Here is a 17,093-nt window from a genome sequence, read left to right as displayed (position 1 = left end):
AGAAGGCAGCGGTTAAGTGCAGTGGCTCATGCCTGTAACTCCAGCACTTTGGGAGGCTGAGGTGGGAGGGTTGCTTGAGGCCAGAAGTTCAAGACCAGTCTGGGCAACATAGTGAGACCGTGTCTCTACAGAAAAATTTAAAAATTAGCTTGGCATGGTAGGGTGCAACTGTAGTCCTAGCTACTTGAGAGGCTGAGGTGAGAGGATCACTTGAGCCCAGGAGGTCAAGGCTGCAGTGAGGAATGATTACCTACTGCACTCCAGCCTGGGTGACAGAGCAAGACCCCGTCTCAAGAAAGGAAGGAGGACGACACAGGAGAGAGGTGAGAGGCTGACTCTGTGTGTGTGTGTGTGTGTGTGTGTGTGTGCGCGCGCACTCATGCACCAAGGGAGTGACACGATGGAGGAAACGGAATAGGCACTGTGTGTAATGCTTACTCCATGCCTAACACTGCCTGATCACACTTCACACACCACTCTGAGCAGCCACTCTTATTATCCCCAGAGGAGCAGCAGAGTTTCAACAACCTGTCCGAGGTCCCCCAGCTAATCTGGTGCAGGGTCAGGACGTGGACCTAGGTGACCAGGCCCCCACTTGGGCTTGGACCTATGAAGTGCCACATCTGAGTCTTACTCCTCTCCTCCATCTCACCCTCTAGTCCACCCCCACCCAGAGTCACAAGGTCCCTGTTGTGCCCTCCGTCTGCAGATTTTCTGGAATATGCAGGGCACACGGCCAGCTGGACACCGGCTTCCCCCACTCGCTGCTGCTGAGAAGAGAGCAATGGACTCCGAGTACCTTCCAGCCGGAAGTCGTCCTCCTCTTCCTCACTGAGCGTGTCTCTCAACACGTCGCCCACGAGCTCCTAGAAGACAAAGCAGAGGCATTGAGTAGGGGTTAGGGGGAGTCCAGTGCTGAGACATTAAAAGTGGCGCCTTGAAGACCCTGGGCTGATTCTTCTGATGGGAATTCAGGTCAACTGAGGCAGATCCTATCGCACCTGAAAAGTTAAGCACCAAGGTGGGTCCCTCCTGCCCTTAACATAAACGCACACGTATCAGCACAACATTCAGACCCCTGCAGGCTATGGCTCCACCTGGTCTTCCATCATGCCTCCCATATTTCACCAACACACATGCTTTCCGGAAACCAGCCTGATTCCTTGCACTCACCCTGCCTGTTCCCCACCAGTGAGTTAAGGATATCTGGGATCTCATCCCAACTAACCTGACCAGGAGGTGTCAAGTTAGCGAGGGGAGTGTTGCTGGTCCACAAGCTGGGAAATTTCTAGGATATCAACAAAGGCCCCATCTGTCTGACCCACCCTAGCAGGATAACTCCAAATATGGAAGAAGCTAGACCATACCTTGTCAAACTGTCTTCTGTATTTATTGGTATTCTGCCAGAAGACTTCCATGATCAAAGAAGGTTCTTTTAAACAAAGTTAAACAAGATCCCTTACAGCAGGACTTATCAGGACTTTTCCTATGGTTCTAAACACTGTGAATCTCCAAGTGCTGGCATATTTTGCATTCTCCAAACTTACTCAGACCATGGAGCTTCGTTTTTCAAAAGCATCACAAGATTCGTGTCCCAAGAAACCCGCTTTAGGAAATACTCCTGTTATGGGAGGACAGACAAGGGTTTGGGGGGATGATAATGCTATGGTAGTGCTTCTCAAAACACAAAATGACAAGCAATAAAAAAGCCCAAACTCAGCAGCTGTCACCAACTTCTCTTTGTAAAAATAAAAGAGAGAGAGAGAAAAAAAAAAACCCAACCCTTTCCTTGGGAGAAAAAAAAAATTCTGCACCTCAGATGATGCTTAAAAAAAAGCCAGTCCTCATCTTGATGAACAAAAGAAAAACACGGCTTTGTATTGCTGATCTCATCAACTGGACACAGCTGGAGGTAAGCCTCTTGCTTTTTTTTTTTTGTTTTTTGTTTTAAAGACAAACAGCTAACATTTTGTGGCTATTCTCTTTCTTCTTTCAAATCTTTCTAGGGCATTACACACTCTTTCTTAAAAGCTGTTAAAATGTGGCCATTCAGACTCTGGTGTCCCATTTACTTCAAAACCAGGCTACTTTATTCCTCGAGTCAGGATGGCTTCCCTCTCCTCCTCCGCCAATTATTATAATCATCGAACATTTCCTGGGCTTGTAAACTGGCTGTTTGTGTTAACAGAGCCTGAGTTGACAGGGGATCTGGGAGACGATGACAGGAAAGGGATGCACACAGGTGGCATCATTAGACGCCCCAGCAGCCAATTAAAGCCCATCCTTCATGCAGGAGAAAGACGGGTGCCGCCGCCCCCTGAAAGGCTGGTAGGCAGAGCTTCCTCGAGGGAACAGGCAACGGTCTTCAAGAGCATCTGTGCACCTCTTCACGCTGAGGTCTTCTGCAGAGGGGGGCTCTGCGCCTGCCACCCTGACTGCACCGCAGCTGGGTGACAGCATCAATGAGACGTCTGAGTACTCGTGTCTTTTTACTGGCACACTTGGAAGAGTTTAAAGACTCCAGACATCGCCACCAACAAGGCAACCGTGTGGGACCCTATAACAATGACCACGTGTGCTCAAGGCACCCCGGTCATCACCGATGACAGCTTCAGCACTCCCTGTTCAGAGGACCAAGCTCTCTGACACACCCAGAAAGCAGAGTTCTGGCAAGTTCCGGGATAGGCCTCTCACCACTCAACAGCACCTTGCTCTGAAGAACACTGGAAAGCTCCCTGGAGCCATGGTCCATGGACGCACTGTGCTGTGCCAATGCTCAACTTTGCAAAAATTCTCTCTCCCCGGCCGGGCGCAGTGGCTCACGTCTGTAATCCCAGCACTTTGGGAGGCCGAGGCAGGTGGATCACGAGGTCAGGCAACCTGGCCAACATGGTGAAACCCCGTCTCTACTAAAAATACAAAAAATTAGGCGGGCGTGGTGGCAGGCGCCTGTAATCCAACTACTTGGGAGGCTGAGGCAGAAGAATCATCTGAACCTGGGAGGTAGAGGCTGCAGTAAGCTGAGATTGCGCCACTGCACTCCAGCCTGGGTGACAGTGTGAGACTCCGTCTCAAAAAAAAAAAGGGCATCCCCTCCGCTGAGCCACACAGCCAGGGTCTGCGGTGTGCAGTGTGCATGCTCCTAGAGCTTTGAGTCTCTAGGCCAGAAGCCATGTGGGATGTGGAGCCAAACACAGGATCACATCCTGGCTGTACCGCCTGCCTCGCCTTTGACCTCAGTCTACATATTTGTAAAATGGGCACAGTCATCAACCACAATAATAACCAAACAGCTGACACTTACTGTGCATTTTCCATGTGTCAGGCACCATGCTAGACACTTTATATATACAGTCATTCCTCGGTACCTGCGGGCAACTGGTTCCAAAACTCCCTGAGGCTACCAAAATCTGTAGATGCTCAAGTCCCATATATAAATGGTGTAGTATTTGCATATAACCTACAAACATCCTCCCCTATACTTTAAATAACCTCTAGATTACTTACAATACCTAACAGAGTGTAAATGCTATGGAAATTGTTGTTATACTGTATTGCTTAGGGAATAAGGACAAGAAAAGTCTGTATGTGTTCAGTACAGATGCTTTTTTGTTTCCAAATATTTCCTATCTATGGTTGGCTGAATCCATAAATACAGACCCCATGGATATGGAGGGCCAACTGTGTACACGTGTATTTATTAACCCCCTGAATCATCACAACAGCCCTGGTCTTTCCATCTCTTAAGAAATAGATGCTCATTAAAATGATTTGCAAACTGTAAAGTGAGAGGTATAATCGTTACCGTTATTATCTACAAAGAAAGTGGCCTCAACCCTGAAGGACCGTATGAGACCAGAAACAGTGCTGATGACAGTCACCCTTCATTTACCAAGTGCTCACAGTGTGCGAGGTACTGACCAATGGGATCCTCACAGGAGGCTCCGGAGAATGGCCTCCCCACAGCCCTGCATCTAAGTGGCTAAGAGGCTCCAAGAGGCTGCGATCCCCTCTGGATCACCTGCCAGCAAGGGGCGGAGTGGGGACTCAAGCCAGCTCTTTCAGGTGCCTCAGCCCGGGCTCCTACTCATGCAACCAGGGCTCCTGTGGGCATGGGAGCAGAGGTAGCCAGGAGTCCTGGCACCTACCAGGGACCAAGGATCACACCTAAAGGAGTACAAGAAAAATAGTCCAGCCAGCAGCTCCCGTGGGTGAGTGGTCAATGGCTCCCATCTGCCTAGCAAGACTCAAAGCTCCCCTGCTGCTCCCCACAACTTGAGGACTTAGCCCTGCCCTCAAGCTGAGCCCTGGATGGCAGCCTCACATGTCAGGGCCAGGGCCAGGCCGTCGGCACCACCCTTCGGGAAGGCAGCTGTTGCCGGGAGACACGCTCCGACCTTCGACGGCGCCACTGGGAGCCCCCGTGCAGAGGGCATGGAACTGGAGGTGGTCAGACCTTGGTTCAAATCCCAGCTCTGCCTCACATGTGCTGCGCCACCTGGCGGAAGGAACTTTATCTCTAGTGCACCTCAGTCTCCCCATTCGTAAACGGGGCGACAGCAATCAGGATATCTGAGGGGGGCAGTGTGAGAAGTGAGGAAGTCACTGCATGTGAAGCGCTTAGCAGGGCAGCTGAAAGTGGAAATGGGGTTCATGAGGTCAGTAGTTACTGTTTATTACTCTTGCTATTGTTATCATATGGTGGCCAGAACACTGCTGGGATGAGCCGAGAGACTCGCCAGACCCCAGGTGCCCTCACAGACACCTGGAAACATGCCCCGTCCTGCCCAGCACACGGTTTTCAGGGGGCTGCATTTCCCCCTCATGGCAATCCTTTCAGGTATTCCAAAGGACTGCCATGACTACCCTGCTTTACAGATGAGACAACTGAGGCACAGAAAGGTCAAGTGACTTGCCCAAGGTCACACAGCTAGTAAGTGCCAGTGCCCAAGCCCACACCCTTCACCACTGCACCTGGGAAACCCACATGTGGGGCTTGGCTGCAGCGGCCACCCTCCTCCACTTCTTTTGTCTACTTAGTTGTCACTCTGCCCGTGGTCCCAGGCCCCTCCCCTCTAGCCTCCAGGATAGTGGGCCTCAGCCTCTTCTGCAAGTTCTGATCAAAGACCTTCCTGGGTCTCCAGAGCCCCTGCTCCACCAGACCTGGGGCCAGGCTGCTCCTGCCCAGTGGCCTGGCTTGGTGGCCTCTCAGGCCCAGATGTGCCACCTTCCTAAGTCCCAGTGGTGCCCCATCAGCTGGCCCTAAAGCCCCTCCTCTGCCCACACTGGGCCCCAGGAAGAGAGGCCAGCTCCTCCGGGCACAGGGTGTGCGGCCAGCACCAGTCCAGAGCCCAGAATCCAGGCACGATACCTTATAAGGCCTCCGGGAATGGGAAAACCACATCAAAGCAGCCTTGGGGAGCGAGCTGGAGTTTGGTTGGGGTTTTTCCTCTGTCTTTGAGACTTCCTACTCCTGAATGTAAGATCTTCCCCCACCGCCTGCCCCAGCAGTGCTTTGTCAATCTTTCTGTTCTCTAAGAGCTAACAGATGTTGGTGCCACGGGTTTCAAAGCAAACTCCCAGTGCCCACAGAACACGGCACAACTCACAGATTCCAAGAATGTACAGGGTTGGGACGTGCCGGGGAAAGAGGAGGGGGGCAGGGCCCAGGCCACCCTGTAACCCTTAGATCCAAGCAGCCTACCCTGGAGCTGCCCCAGGAAATTCCTGGCAAGCTCTCTCTTCCCAGTACGCTGAGGCCGCAGCCCGGCCAGGCGCTCTCCAGGCCTTGCTGAGAGCAAGCTCTTGCCTTCCTCTTGTCCCCTCTCAGGAGGCAGGACAGGGATGCTCCACTCCCCAGCGTCCAGAGCAACCTGGTAGTCGGGGCGCCCAGGCTCCGGGCCCAGCCCCACCCTCGGCAGCCGAGTGGCAGCAGACACATCACTTAACTTCTCCAGCCTCCATTTTCCCCTTCTGTAAAATGGGGATTTTGATGTCAAAGAGCAGTCAATGAGAAAAACGTAGACAACAGGCCTACATGGTGTCTAATGCGAAGCTGGAAGCACTAACATCAGTTTCTCTCCTCTTCCCGACACAGGTTCAGGAATATTCTTACATTCTATCCTAATGCCTGGCGAGCCAGTGCCTCTATGTCCACCCTGAGACGATGCTCACTGTGTTTCCTGGAGGCACATTTAAATCCAGTGATGTTTAAGGCAATGCACTTCCTGTTAATCCGCAGTCAGGAACACCTTGGATGCCCCAAAGGCATGTGCACTGGATCTCCACAGAGAAACACCACGCGAGAGGGACTCCAAAAGAACAAGACAGATCTGCAGATCTCCCAGGCAGACAGCCAGACCACAGGACGGGCAAAGGAGCCACGACAGGAAGATACGCAGACTGTGCTGCTATCTGCACACAGAGGAGAGCACCAAACCCATGTACACCATGAGATTGTCCCCATGTGGGTGAACGTGCGGAAGACGACAGCCACAGCGACCTCCAGGAAAGGGAGGGCAGACAGAGGCAGCGGGTGTGGGGGGTCATAAACCCCAGCCTTATCAGAAGTGTTCTCATGTTTAATGGATGAGTATATTACTTGGGTAATTAAAATCCAATTTAGTAAAACCGCAGATAATAACCCACTTTACAAAAGAGAAAACAAAAGCTGGGAGATTAAGTAACAGGTCCAAGGTTTTGTGGAAAGTAACAGAGTAGGATAGACCCCTGGAGGGGTCTCTAGAATAGGGAGGCCGGCCAAGATGATGCTCACAGTTCCCTGGAGCACAGACCTTCTTGGGTTCCAGCCCACACACCACCAATGGGCAGCTCTCTTTTCTAGGGCTATACCCAGGAAACAAGAGGAAAACTGGGGCTGTCCAGTTTCTGGGCCTCAAGTTCTATGTCTCTCACATGTACCTCTCCCCTGTGGACCTGTTATCTCTGCCCACACAGCCTCCCTCCCATCCCCAGGCCCCTAGGGCTTTCCCAGGCCTCCAGAGCCTACCCTGCCTATAAGCTCAGCAGGCTGAAAGTGCTAGGAAATTACCCAGCCCGTCCCAACACTACACAACACTCAGGCCAGTGATACAAAAATAATCCTCATCAAAGGGCGGGGAAATGGTAAGAGGGCACAGCAGGCAGGAGTCCGGGAGGGCTCCTGGAGGCCTGACCCCAGGGACAGGAGAGGCTGGGGGCATCCTCCTCCCCAGGAGAGGAAAACAGGCTTGCCCCTCCCTGCCTGGGTCATCAGAACACAGGCCTCAACATGCTGCTTCCAAGATAAATGGCATCTCTTTCCAAAGAAGCCAAAATATAGGGCAGAGTCCTCAGCCACTCCCCTGAAGACCCCTGAGCCCACCACAGCCATAGGTCACCTGGTGCTGGCTCCTGGCTCTGCCCACCAGACCTGTCCCCCGGCCGCAGCCAAGCCAATTGGAACCCTCCCCCGGGACCCCTCTCTTGGGAGCTGAAGGGAAACAACTCTTCTCCGGTGCCAAGGCTGCATCTCATCTCATCGGCAGCTTCTCAGAGGCAGCTCGCTCGAGGAGGCAGCTCACACAGACAGAGACGGAGGCCAGTGCTGGGACCAGTCTCAGGCCCAGCCTTCTCCAGAAGGAGGCTGCCTGCGGGCAGGTCTTTGGGTTTATTTTGCCCTTGAACAGCACCTGGTACCAGGCAGGCACTTGATAAAGTGTCTGTTCGGTGAACCCTGGGGCAGACCCACCCTCACCCCCTCTTCTCACCGATGGGACGGTCACACAAGCCACTAAACGGCCCTTGCTGCTTCCAGCAATTCAGGTCAGGTTTCTGTTACTTGCAACTAAAAGCTCTGACTCCTACAGCTCCCAGAAGCAATCCACAGCCTCCTCAAAGCTAAGTCCAGGATTCCCAGGCAAGCTTGGGAGCCAGCGGAGCAAGCTCCTGCCGCCCTGCTGTACCGCGGGTCCCTGCAGGAGCCCCATCTGCAGACTCCACTCAGAGCTGTGGAAGTTGAGGTGGGAGGGAAGACAGGCTCCCCGGGCTGCACACACAGACCAGGCCTTTTGTGTTTGGCTTGCAAGGACCAGGTCTTCAAGACGCCAAAGACATTGAGCAGCAATTAAAATTCCTCAGATTTCTCCGGGACTATTTTTATCTGCCCAAGATGCAATCGACGTGCTCCTAACTGTAGATCCCCAGCCTTCAGCTCCCCACGTCCTGGGAACCCCAACCTGAGCCTACCTCCCGGGCTTGAGGGTTTGCACAGGGAAGGTGGACAGCCAGCAAGGAGTGGTACGGCGGGGCTGGCAGGAAAGACTTCAGACCCAGGGCCTGACTCTGAAACCACCATACTCCCTTCCTCCAGCCCTCAGGCCTGAGGCCCGACAGGGTGCACATAATCCCTAGAGACGGGTTGCCCAATCCTGAACCTCAGCCAGCCACAGTCACCAAAGGGCCAGCAAAGGCCACTTCCTGGGCTGTCACCCCAGTCAGTCACAGGCATCCACATGCCACTGTCGCACCTTCCTCCAGAGCCATGTCCCACCTGGGCTACCATGAGTACTTAAATGCTTCTATTTAAATTGGCTCTCTCTCTCTCTTTTTAATCTAGTCTTGCCATAAAGCAATAAGATCAATAAAATCACAGGTGCTGGGGGGCTTGGTTTGGTTTGGTTCTGAGATGGAGTTCTCACTCTGTTCCCCCCGGATGGAGTGCAGTTGCGTGACCACAGCTCACTGCGGCCTCCAACTCCTGGGCTCAAGTGAGTCTCCTGAGTATCTGTGACTCCCGCCGGCACAGGCCACCATGCCCAGCTAATTTTTTAAAACTTTTTGTAGAGATAGTCTTGCTATGTTGCCCAGGTTAGGTGATGGTGTTGTTTTTCTTTTTTTTTAAGGACAATTCATATTGAACAAATTCAGAATCATTAAAATATAAGACATCCACCACTTACCACCTGAAGTTCCAACCCCTCAATAGGACATCGACCACTGAACCACGCTTTCAGAACAACACGATTTAAAGAACCCATCCCCTGGCCCCCACAGTGGTCAGGCTGGTTCCAACAAGTAGGAAGAGGGTGGGTGGGGGAGAGACACCAGGCAAGGTGGGCACCAGGAGAGGCCACCAACCTTCCCACCTGGCCACCCTCCTTCAAGACTCATGGCTTCAGAGTGTGATTTCTGAGCATGGAGAAAAAATGACTAATGGGGGGAAAAAAAAAAACCCAAAACACCAAAACCAACAACAGAAAAGAGTAAATCTTGACATCACCCAGAATGCTCCCTGATCTCAAACTGCTGGCATTTCAAAGCCCTTAAGAGATGACCCAATGTAGGGATTGTCCACAGCCAGGCAGGGCACGGGGCGGGGAGACTTTGCTGTTCGTCTGACCACAATTTTCCGACTAGACCGTGTTCAAAGGCATTTCCACAGTGGAAACTGGGATCGGATGGGCATGTTGCGGCCTGGGGGTAACCGAGGTCGTGAATATAAAGGACTCAGTGATGATGATAACCAGCCTTAGTCAGTGTGTGACGTCTGCCAAGTGTTTCCATGAAGCACGTTCGGGGCATCACCGACCAAGTGCTCCCAGCAGCCCTAGAAGCTGGGCTTTGCAATGACCCCCACTTTGGCCATGAGGAAACTGAGGCTTAGAGAGGTTAAGTGACTCACCCGAGTTGTCAGTCAGGTCTGGGTTTGAGCCTTGGTTCTTCGGCTTTATATTGTGTGACTTTGTACAAATGATTCTACCTGACTATGCCCCAGTTTCCCCAGCCAAAAGTGGAAATGACAGCCCCCACCTGGCAGGGCAGTTGTGAGAGGAATGGAGAGTATGTGTACGGTGCTTCATGCATGGTCTGGCTCAAACAGCGTGTCCCAAGTCACAGCTGTCACCTTCTTCTCCCTCCAGGCCCTGGTCTTTCATTCTGTCCCCTCACATCCTCTCTTCTGCCCTGGTTTTTGTCAGGGATGCCACAGCGGATCAAAGCTTAGCCCAGCACTGCCTCATCACCCCAGAAGGCCTCAGGTGACCCCACTTCTGGCCGGCTGCAGAGAGCAGAGAGAGTGCACTCAGTGCTTGTCGGAGTCTCTGCACTCCCACCCACTGCTGACCACACACATACACACACAGCCTTCCCACCCACCATTGACCTCTCTAAACCACTGCCCACCACAACACTGCCCCCACAACACTGCCCACCACACCACTGATCCTGCCACACCGCTGCCCACCACACCACTGGCCCCACCATGCCACCACCTGGCACACTGCTGACTAGCCCGGCCACTGGCCCGCCACGCTGCACAGCTGAGTGCTGATAAGAGGAGAGGTCTGAGGGCCTGTGGCGTGCCTCTGATCACCAAGCAGCTGGGGCGGCATCTGCCAGCAGTTCCTGGCCCTGGGACAGGCCCCCGGTCTGCTGCCAGGGTCCAGCGCGTGTGACCTGCTGACAGGGTAGCCCTGAGCCAGGCTGCTTATGACAGGCAGCACTGTCACCTGGCCCCAAGGAAGGGTGCCCCACGGCCATAGGCCACCTCACTGTAGGGAAAGGATGTGTGCTCCTGCCCAGGGAAGGGGCTTGGGGACCCAAGAAGCCTGGAATTTCTTGCTCAGCCTCAGGAATGAAGGGCTTGAGCTTCTTGCTTTTCTGAACCTAAACAAAATAGATGAAGTAAAAGCCTCTTGATTCCTATAACCCGAGGCCTCATTTTATGGACAGGACAAGAGTGCCCATGAGCACAGGTACGCGCGCGCACGCACGCACACACACACACGCGCGCACACACACACACACACACACACACAGAGTCCACCCATGCAGCCCTGCAGTGCCCTGGAGAAACCATCTTGCAGAAGCCATGCTCCTACCCACTCTGATCCCATCTGCCCTAGGCCTCCCATTCTCATCTCCTGGCCCCTTCCGTCCCCACATCCCCAAAATAGCTCTAAGAAACTTGTCACCATCCCTCTCACAGGTCGGACTGCCCGCTCGGAGCCTCCCAGCCCTAAGCTGTCTTGTCCCCTTCACCAGGAGCGCCCTCCTCCCTCTACTGCCGGTGAAGTCTTTTGCCACTGTGGATTTCGACTTCCCACCATCCTCAACTACCACATGAGGACATAATCAAGAGGGTCACACTGGCAGCATCCAGAGGACTCAGTTCATTCTGAAACTCAGCAGTCCACATGCTGCCAGGGCTGTCAGTGATCGAAAGTCTCAGTGGCCACATCTATAAAATGAGGGCACCAGTCCCACCCGCCTGCCACGGAGCAGTGCACGATGATCACATCAAAGGTGAGTGTGGAAAAGCCGAGAAGGTGAGAGGGGCCATTTGGGAATGAGGGCCCAGGGTCCACAGTGCTGTCAGATAGGAAGCTGCTGAGGAACCGCCGAGTCCCCTCCTGCGGTGTTAAAAAACAAAAAGGTGCGTTTTCCAGAACGTTTCTGGAAGGCCACACTCCACTTCAGAATGGGAACTGGGGCGCTGTCTCCTTCAGCTGTCCGGCTTTCTGGGTGATTTGAATTTTATATTTATATTCTCTCTTTTTAAACCAAGAATATTCAACCCTTTTATACTAAAAAAAATAATAATAACAACTTTTTTCAAAGAGGTTTTTCCATTAAAACAAATGATGTGGCTCTACCTCCTGTTTGATGTCACCAAGTTGCTCAACAGGCACCTCAAACTTCATGTGTCCAAACCGGATGCCTGGTGGCCCCCAAACCTGTCCTCCCCAGTGCCTTCCCTGTGCACACACAGGGCAGCTCCCTGCTTCCTTGGCTCTTACCAGACACCCTGGAGGCATCCACACATCCTGTTGGCTCTCCCTCAAAACACGCCCTGAAACCAATCATTGCCACCTCCTCCACTTCTGCCACGAGTTCCAGGCCACAGTCCTCTTGAATAATGACAATCATTTTCTATTCTCTGCCCTCGCTGCCACCCCAACCCCTACCTAATTGCCCAAAGTTCCACCAAAGCCCATTAAAGCCCCACCCAATTTGTCTGCCCTATCACCTCCCTCACCCCTTCTGTTCCTCCCCGTTCACTCGCTCGCCCGCAGCCACACCGGCGTCCTTGCTGTTCCTCCAACAGGTTCAGCTCATTCCCCACTCAGGGTCTTCGCACGTGCTGTTCCCTCTACCCAGAAGGCTCTTCCTCTGGACAGCCCCTCCCTCCTGCCTCTCCTTCAGGTTTGGGCTCATTATCACCTTGTCACCTAGGTGAGGTCTTCCCAGATCTCTTTATTTAAAACTGCAGCCCCCCTCTCCCACACTCCCTTCTTTATTATCTCTGGGGCACTCCCACCATCTGACACACCATGTGTCAACTCCTGACGGCAGAGACACTCGACCAGCGTGTTAACCACCAAACGCAGCTCTAAATTTACTGACTCAGAAAAACATGCCCCGCATTTTCTTGAAAGGAAAAAGCAGTTGCCAAAGAGCAGAGAAAATGTGATTACATTTCCTCCCATTATCTGCACGTGTTTCCATGTGCTATAGGAGGAGGCACACGTCTGCAGAGACGGGCACCAAAATGCTCCCAGAAATGGTGTCCAGTGCTGGATTCTGGGTCACCCAATGGTCTTCCATGAATATACGATTACTTCTACAATCAGAAATTACAGCAAAGCATTTTGAGGGAAAAAAATGCTAAAACATATAAAAATGGGCACCCAAGTTGGTTCTAGAAAGACTCACACTCAGAAATCTGCTGAAAGGGTCTTGGCCCTAGCAGTGGCAAGACCTACAGCTTTCTGGTGAAATGGGTGGCCTCCTGATTCCAGCTGGGAGGGAAGGTGGAGACTCCGGACTTTGGGCCACCCAGACCCCATTGCTCCCTTCCACAGCCACACAGTGCACACAGGTCACAAAGCGGCCACAGCCAGACCCCTGCCTGCTTCTCACTGCTGTACGTGCCTAGGAAGCCAGGGGCTGTGTCATGCAGACAGCACTTTGATTCCAGAAATGGCACAAGACCAGCTGAGCATGCAAGCCAGGCTGTCAATGGGGGCCCAGGGGGAGCAGGGTGGCACTCTCCTGCGCATCCCAACCAGCACACACCAAATTTTGCTGTTGCCATTCTCAGGCAACCAAAGATCTCAAAGCAAAAAGTATGGGGATCTAGAAGGCTGCTGCCTGCCCCTGCAGGTCCAGTCAACAGCCCACATCACCCTGTGTCACCACAGGGTGGTCGCCTGGGGAGTCAGTGAGGTCTGGGAGAGGCCCTATGGTCAGCATGGAAGGTCTGAGGCCACTCTTGGGCCTGGGGTAAGAAGGTCTTCATGGCAGTGACTTCACCCATCACACCTGTACCTCACCCAACAACCCAGGAGGTCCACGTGTGAGCTACTGCTGTTTTTACAGACGGGGGTACTGAGAGTCAGAGGGGAGGCAAGAAAGTGGTAAGGCTGGGAGAAACGGAGCACTCCCGAGAGGAAGGCCAGAGCTCTCAGGACATGCCCCTGGGTGTTCCTGGATCTGGAAGAGACGCCTCTGCCGTCTGAGCCCCACATTTCCACCAGGACCACCAGCATCAGGCTAGGCCAGAGCCTTTGTTCAGAGGTTCTTACCTGCAAGAAGGACCCAGCCCCTCTGAGAATATCCCCCTAGAAAAATGCCATGCAAAGAAAATTGCACATTGAATTTCAGGGGGTTCATGAACCTCCCCACTACAAGTCCTTTTGTGAATTTTACTTTAGGAACCTCTGAGAGTTCAGATGGGTAAACTGAGGGCTCAAAAAGGGACAGGATTTGCCCAGCATCACAAAGCCAAAGAGAAGCAGAGCCAGGATCCAAATCCAGAGGACCCACAGCTGGGAGCAAAGAACCAGCAAGCGATGAGTTCCCTCGGGGAGCAGAGGCACAGGACAAGAGCCCCCACACGCCCTGACTGCCAAGGGCCGGAGCACCCAGCCCAACAAGCCCACCCTCAGATGGTTTCTCCACAAGCACCGTCTCGGGCAACCAAACATTTCAAAGGAAAATGTAGTGGGTCCAGGCATAAGGGCCCAGGATGTTTGGGGAATGCTGCGTGGACTTCTCAAGCCTTTCTAGACCACCTGCAGCAGGACTCCCACGAGGTGCCCACAGATGGGGGCCTCCCCACTTCTCCAGACCCTTTGATTGCAGTCCACCTCCCCAGGGCACCATGTGCACACGCAGATCCCCCCGGGTCTGTGTGCCCCCTCCCTTCCCTGTGTGCCCCCTCCCAGCAGCTCACACCTGGGGGCCCTCTTCAGAGGCCTGCCCTAGGGCTATGTCTGCAGATTCAGAGAACTGCCGTGTCCCCACCCCAGGTGGCCCTGAGCCTGGTGCAGGAGAATGAAAGCCCATACCTCCTGTCAGGACAAACTCAGAGGCATAATTTATACCCCAGAGCTCCCCCAGAGGGTCAGACTGAAGCCAAGGCTTTGCCTGAAATGGCACCTGTGCTTGGCATCTTCTTCTTGTCTGTCCTGCTTCCTCCACTGCCTCACTGGCCTGCCCTGCCCTGGGAGAGTGTCCTGAGTGAATCACTTGCATGTGACCCTCACCTCAGGCTCTGTTTCTGCAGTCCCCGACCTCACAGGGCTCTCCCCTGAACTACGCAGGTAGTTGGAGGAATCCTGACCCACTTGGTGAATTCACAGGGAGTAGGCAGGCCAATGAATTGCAAGCTGGTTGGTCTCAGACAAAGCAGGTGGAACCTCAGTCCAGCCCAGAAAGGCAATGGTCACACTGTGGCCAATTCAGCTGCGTGAGGGGCCAGGGACCCTGATGCCAGGGCTCAGGCCTGAGAGGCAGAAAAATGGAAATGGACAATTTTTCCCACCCCAGCCCACCCCACCCCACCCCACCCCACCGCCACTTCAGGAACCCCCCTCCCCATCTTTCAGAGCCTAATTCAAGTGCAAGAAGCTTGTTCTAAGCACCTCGTGCCCCAGGAACCTCTCTCATTCAGCCAGCGCGTTTCAGGCCGGCTTCACGGACTGTAAGTTCGGGAGGAAGCCGAGGCTATGGGAAGTTCTTTGTCCCTCATCTGGCTCCTGCAGTGGGCATCTGCAGTTTGGAAGCCCCTGGCCCCAGCCTCCCTTCCTCCTTCTTCTGGGAACACTTTGATTTTCCTTGGTGGCTTTCTAGACCTCACAAATAAAAACAAAGGACGTTCAGTTAAATTTGAGTATCAGACAACACATCATTGTCTAGTATAAGTATGCCCCATGCAGTATTTGGGATAGACTTAAAACACAAAAAAATTAAGTGCTATTTATCTGAAATTCAAATTTAACCATGTGGCCTATATTTTATCTGGAAACCCTGCCCCTCCACTCCTCTCACCCACATGGTGTGGGCAGGCTGATTTCTCCCCGTAGCCACCAGGAAGGGCACGTGATCCTGTGGGCACGTGATCCAGGCCTGCCCAATAAGAGCTTCGCACCATGCCAACCATGGGGACTGGTCAGGGCCGGGCACACAACCCAAGCTAGGCCAAGGAGAGGCAACCCCAGGACATCTTCTCTCTCTCTCTGTTGACATTGGTGAGATGTGAGCTGAGAGCCTGACCCTGCTGAAAGCACTTTACCACCTCAAAGAGAAATTCTAGCTATGAAAAAAGCTGATACCGAGGAAAACAGAGACACGAGGGGATGCAAAAGAAAAGGGATCCTGACAATATCATTTGAACCCCTGGATCAAACGGTGCCTGAAGCTAGTACCTCCCCTACATTTTTCAATGATATGAACCACAAAATCTCCCCTTTTGGCTTAAGCCAGTGTGAGCTTATTCTCCTCGTAAGCCAGTGAATGAGTCCTGCTCACTCGCTCCTCCTCACCCTTGCCACCTGGGCATGAGGCTGGGCAGAGTCTATGCTCAGAGAACATGGTTTTACTTTCACTAAGGAAGGTGGCGTGGGGCGATGGGAAAGCCTGAGCTCTCCAGTCAAGCAGGCACGGTTCCCGGCCCCACTCGGTCCCATCCTTGTTCCAAGTCCTTGCACAACGAACTCTCCGTGAGCCTTGGTTTCCCTATTTGTGAGATAAACATAGATACTTATACCTGGACTGCCCACATAATGCCAGTGCCCTAACCAGGACACTTTAGAGAGACAAAAGGAGTGCTGTTCATACCCAAGTCGGGAGAGACTGGAACTGCCCTGGGTAAAGGGACCAGGGATGCCATCCCTAAAACCAATCCTGCCTGTCTCCACACCCCTCTGCACTAGCCCTCCCCCACAACCACACCTTCAATTCTGCCCCTCTCCCCGCTCCCCATCACCACCCTCTGTGCAGGATGCTCCCCTACTCGCTGCTTCTTGCAGCCTCCTAATTCATTCTTCCAGCCTCGGAGAAGCCATGCTTGGAGCCCAGGTTCTGTGAGGCCCCACTCTGTATCCTCCTTGCTGCCTTCGGCGCTCTGCGAGACAACTGCTTGTGGCTCGCAGGCTCCCCAGCCGGCTAAACTTGTTGAGGACAGGGTCTGTACATTTCTCCCTCATTACTGAAGGCCCTTACAGAGCTGGCATGGTGCCTGGAAAACGACATAAAATAGCAGACAAAAAAGGACACCGCTAACCCTCTCTTCCTCCTCTCTGTGGGCTCTGTATTTTCTCTGTGCGTGGATAAAACCGTCCTGGCTGCAATGCCAGGCAGGGACAAGTGAAACTATGAATCATGGAGTGGGGAGGGCATGGGGCAGGGCTAGGATCCACCCCCAGTGGGCTCAGGACATGCTGGCGATGTTCTCAGAGCCAGTGACTCGGGACGGTGGCCTCAGAAGGCCCCGCCCAGCCCAGCAGCCCCCAGGCAGTGGCAGCGGCAATGCGCTGGCCTTGGGACAGCTTTCATTGATCCGAGGCCAACGTGGACTGGACCTGAGCCGGCTGCTATTCCAGCATCCAGCCCTGGCCCCTGCTCAAAACATAGGCCCGGCGTCTTCTTGTGGCCTTAGCCAGCTCTGTCCTCAGCGGCAGCCAAGTCACTGCCCAGAATGCAAATGGGGCAGGTGCAATGGGCCTCTCCAATCTGAGACCAAACCCATCACATCCCACACACAACCCAAGTTGTTCCACACACAAGCAGACAGGGTCCCCTTGGGTTGCTCGGCCCCGGCCCACACAGCT

At 53.5% G+C, this 17,093-nt stretch overlaps 1 protein-coding gene across 2 annotated transcripts in view; it reads right to left on the bottom strand.

Annotated features, from left to right (window-relative positions):
- Positions 1–17,093, bottom strand: part of LOC105492253 (NKD inhibitor of WNT signaling pathway 1) — an 83,607-nt gene that overhangs the window by 24,117 nt on the left and 42,397 nt on the right. For both annotated transcript variants that reach the window (XM_011759292.2, XM_071084520.1), the window contains one exon: positions 800–866. In XM_011759292.2, the coding sequence (XP_011757594.1) occupies positions 800–866 (67 nt within the window). The remainder of the gene's footprint in view (positions 1–799; positions 867–17,093) is intronic.

Source organism: Macaca nemestrina, chromosome 18, assembly GCF_043159975.1.
Source record: "Macaca nemestrina isolate mMacNem1 chromosome 18, mMacNem.hap1, whole genome shotgun sequence".
Lineage (NCBI taxonomy): Eukaryota > Metazoa > Chordata > Mammalia > Primates > Cercopithecidae > Macaca > Macaca nemestrina.
Note: the sequence above shows the minus strand (reverse complement) of the source record. Positions and strands in the feature narration are given on the sequence as shown.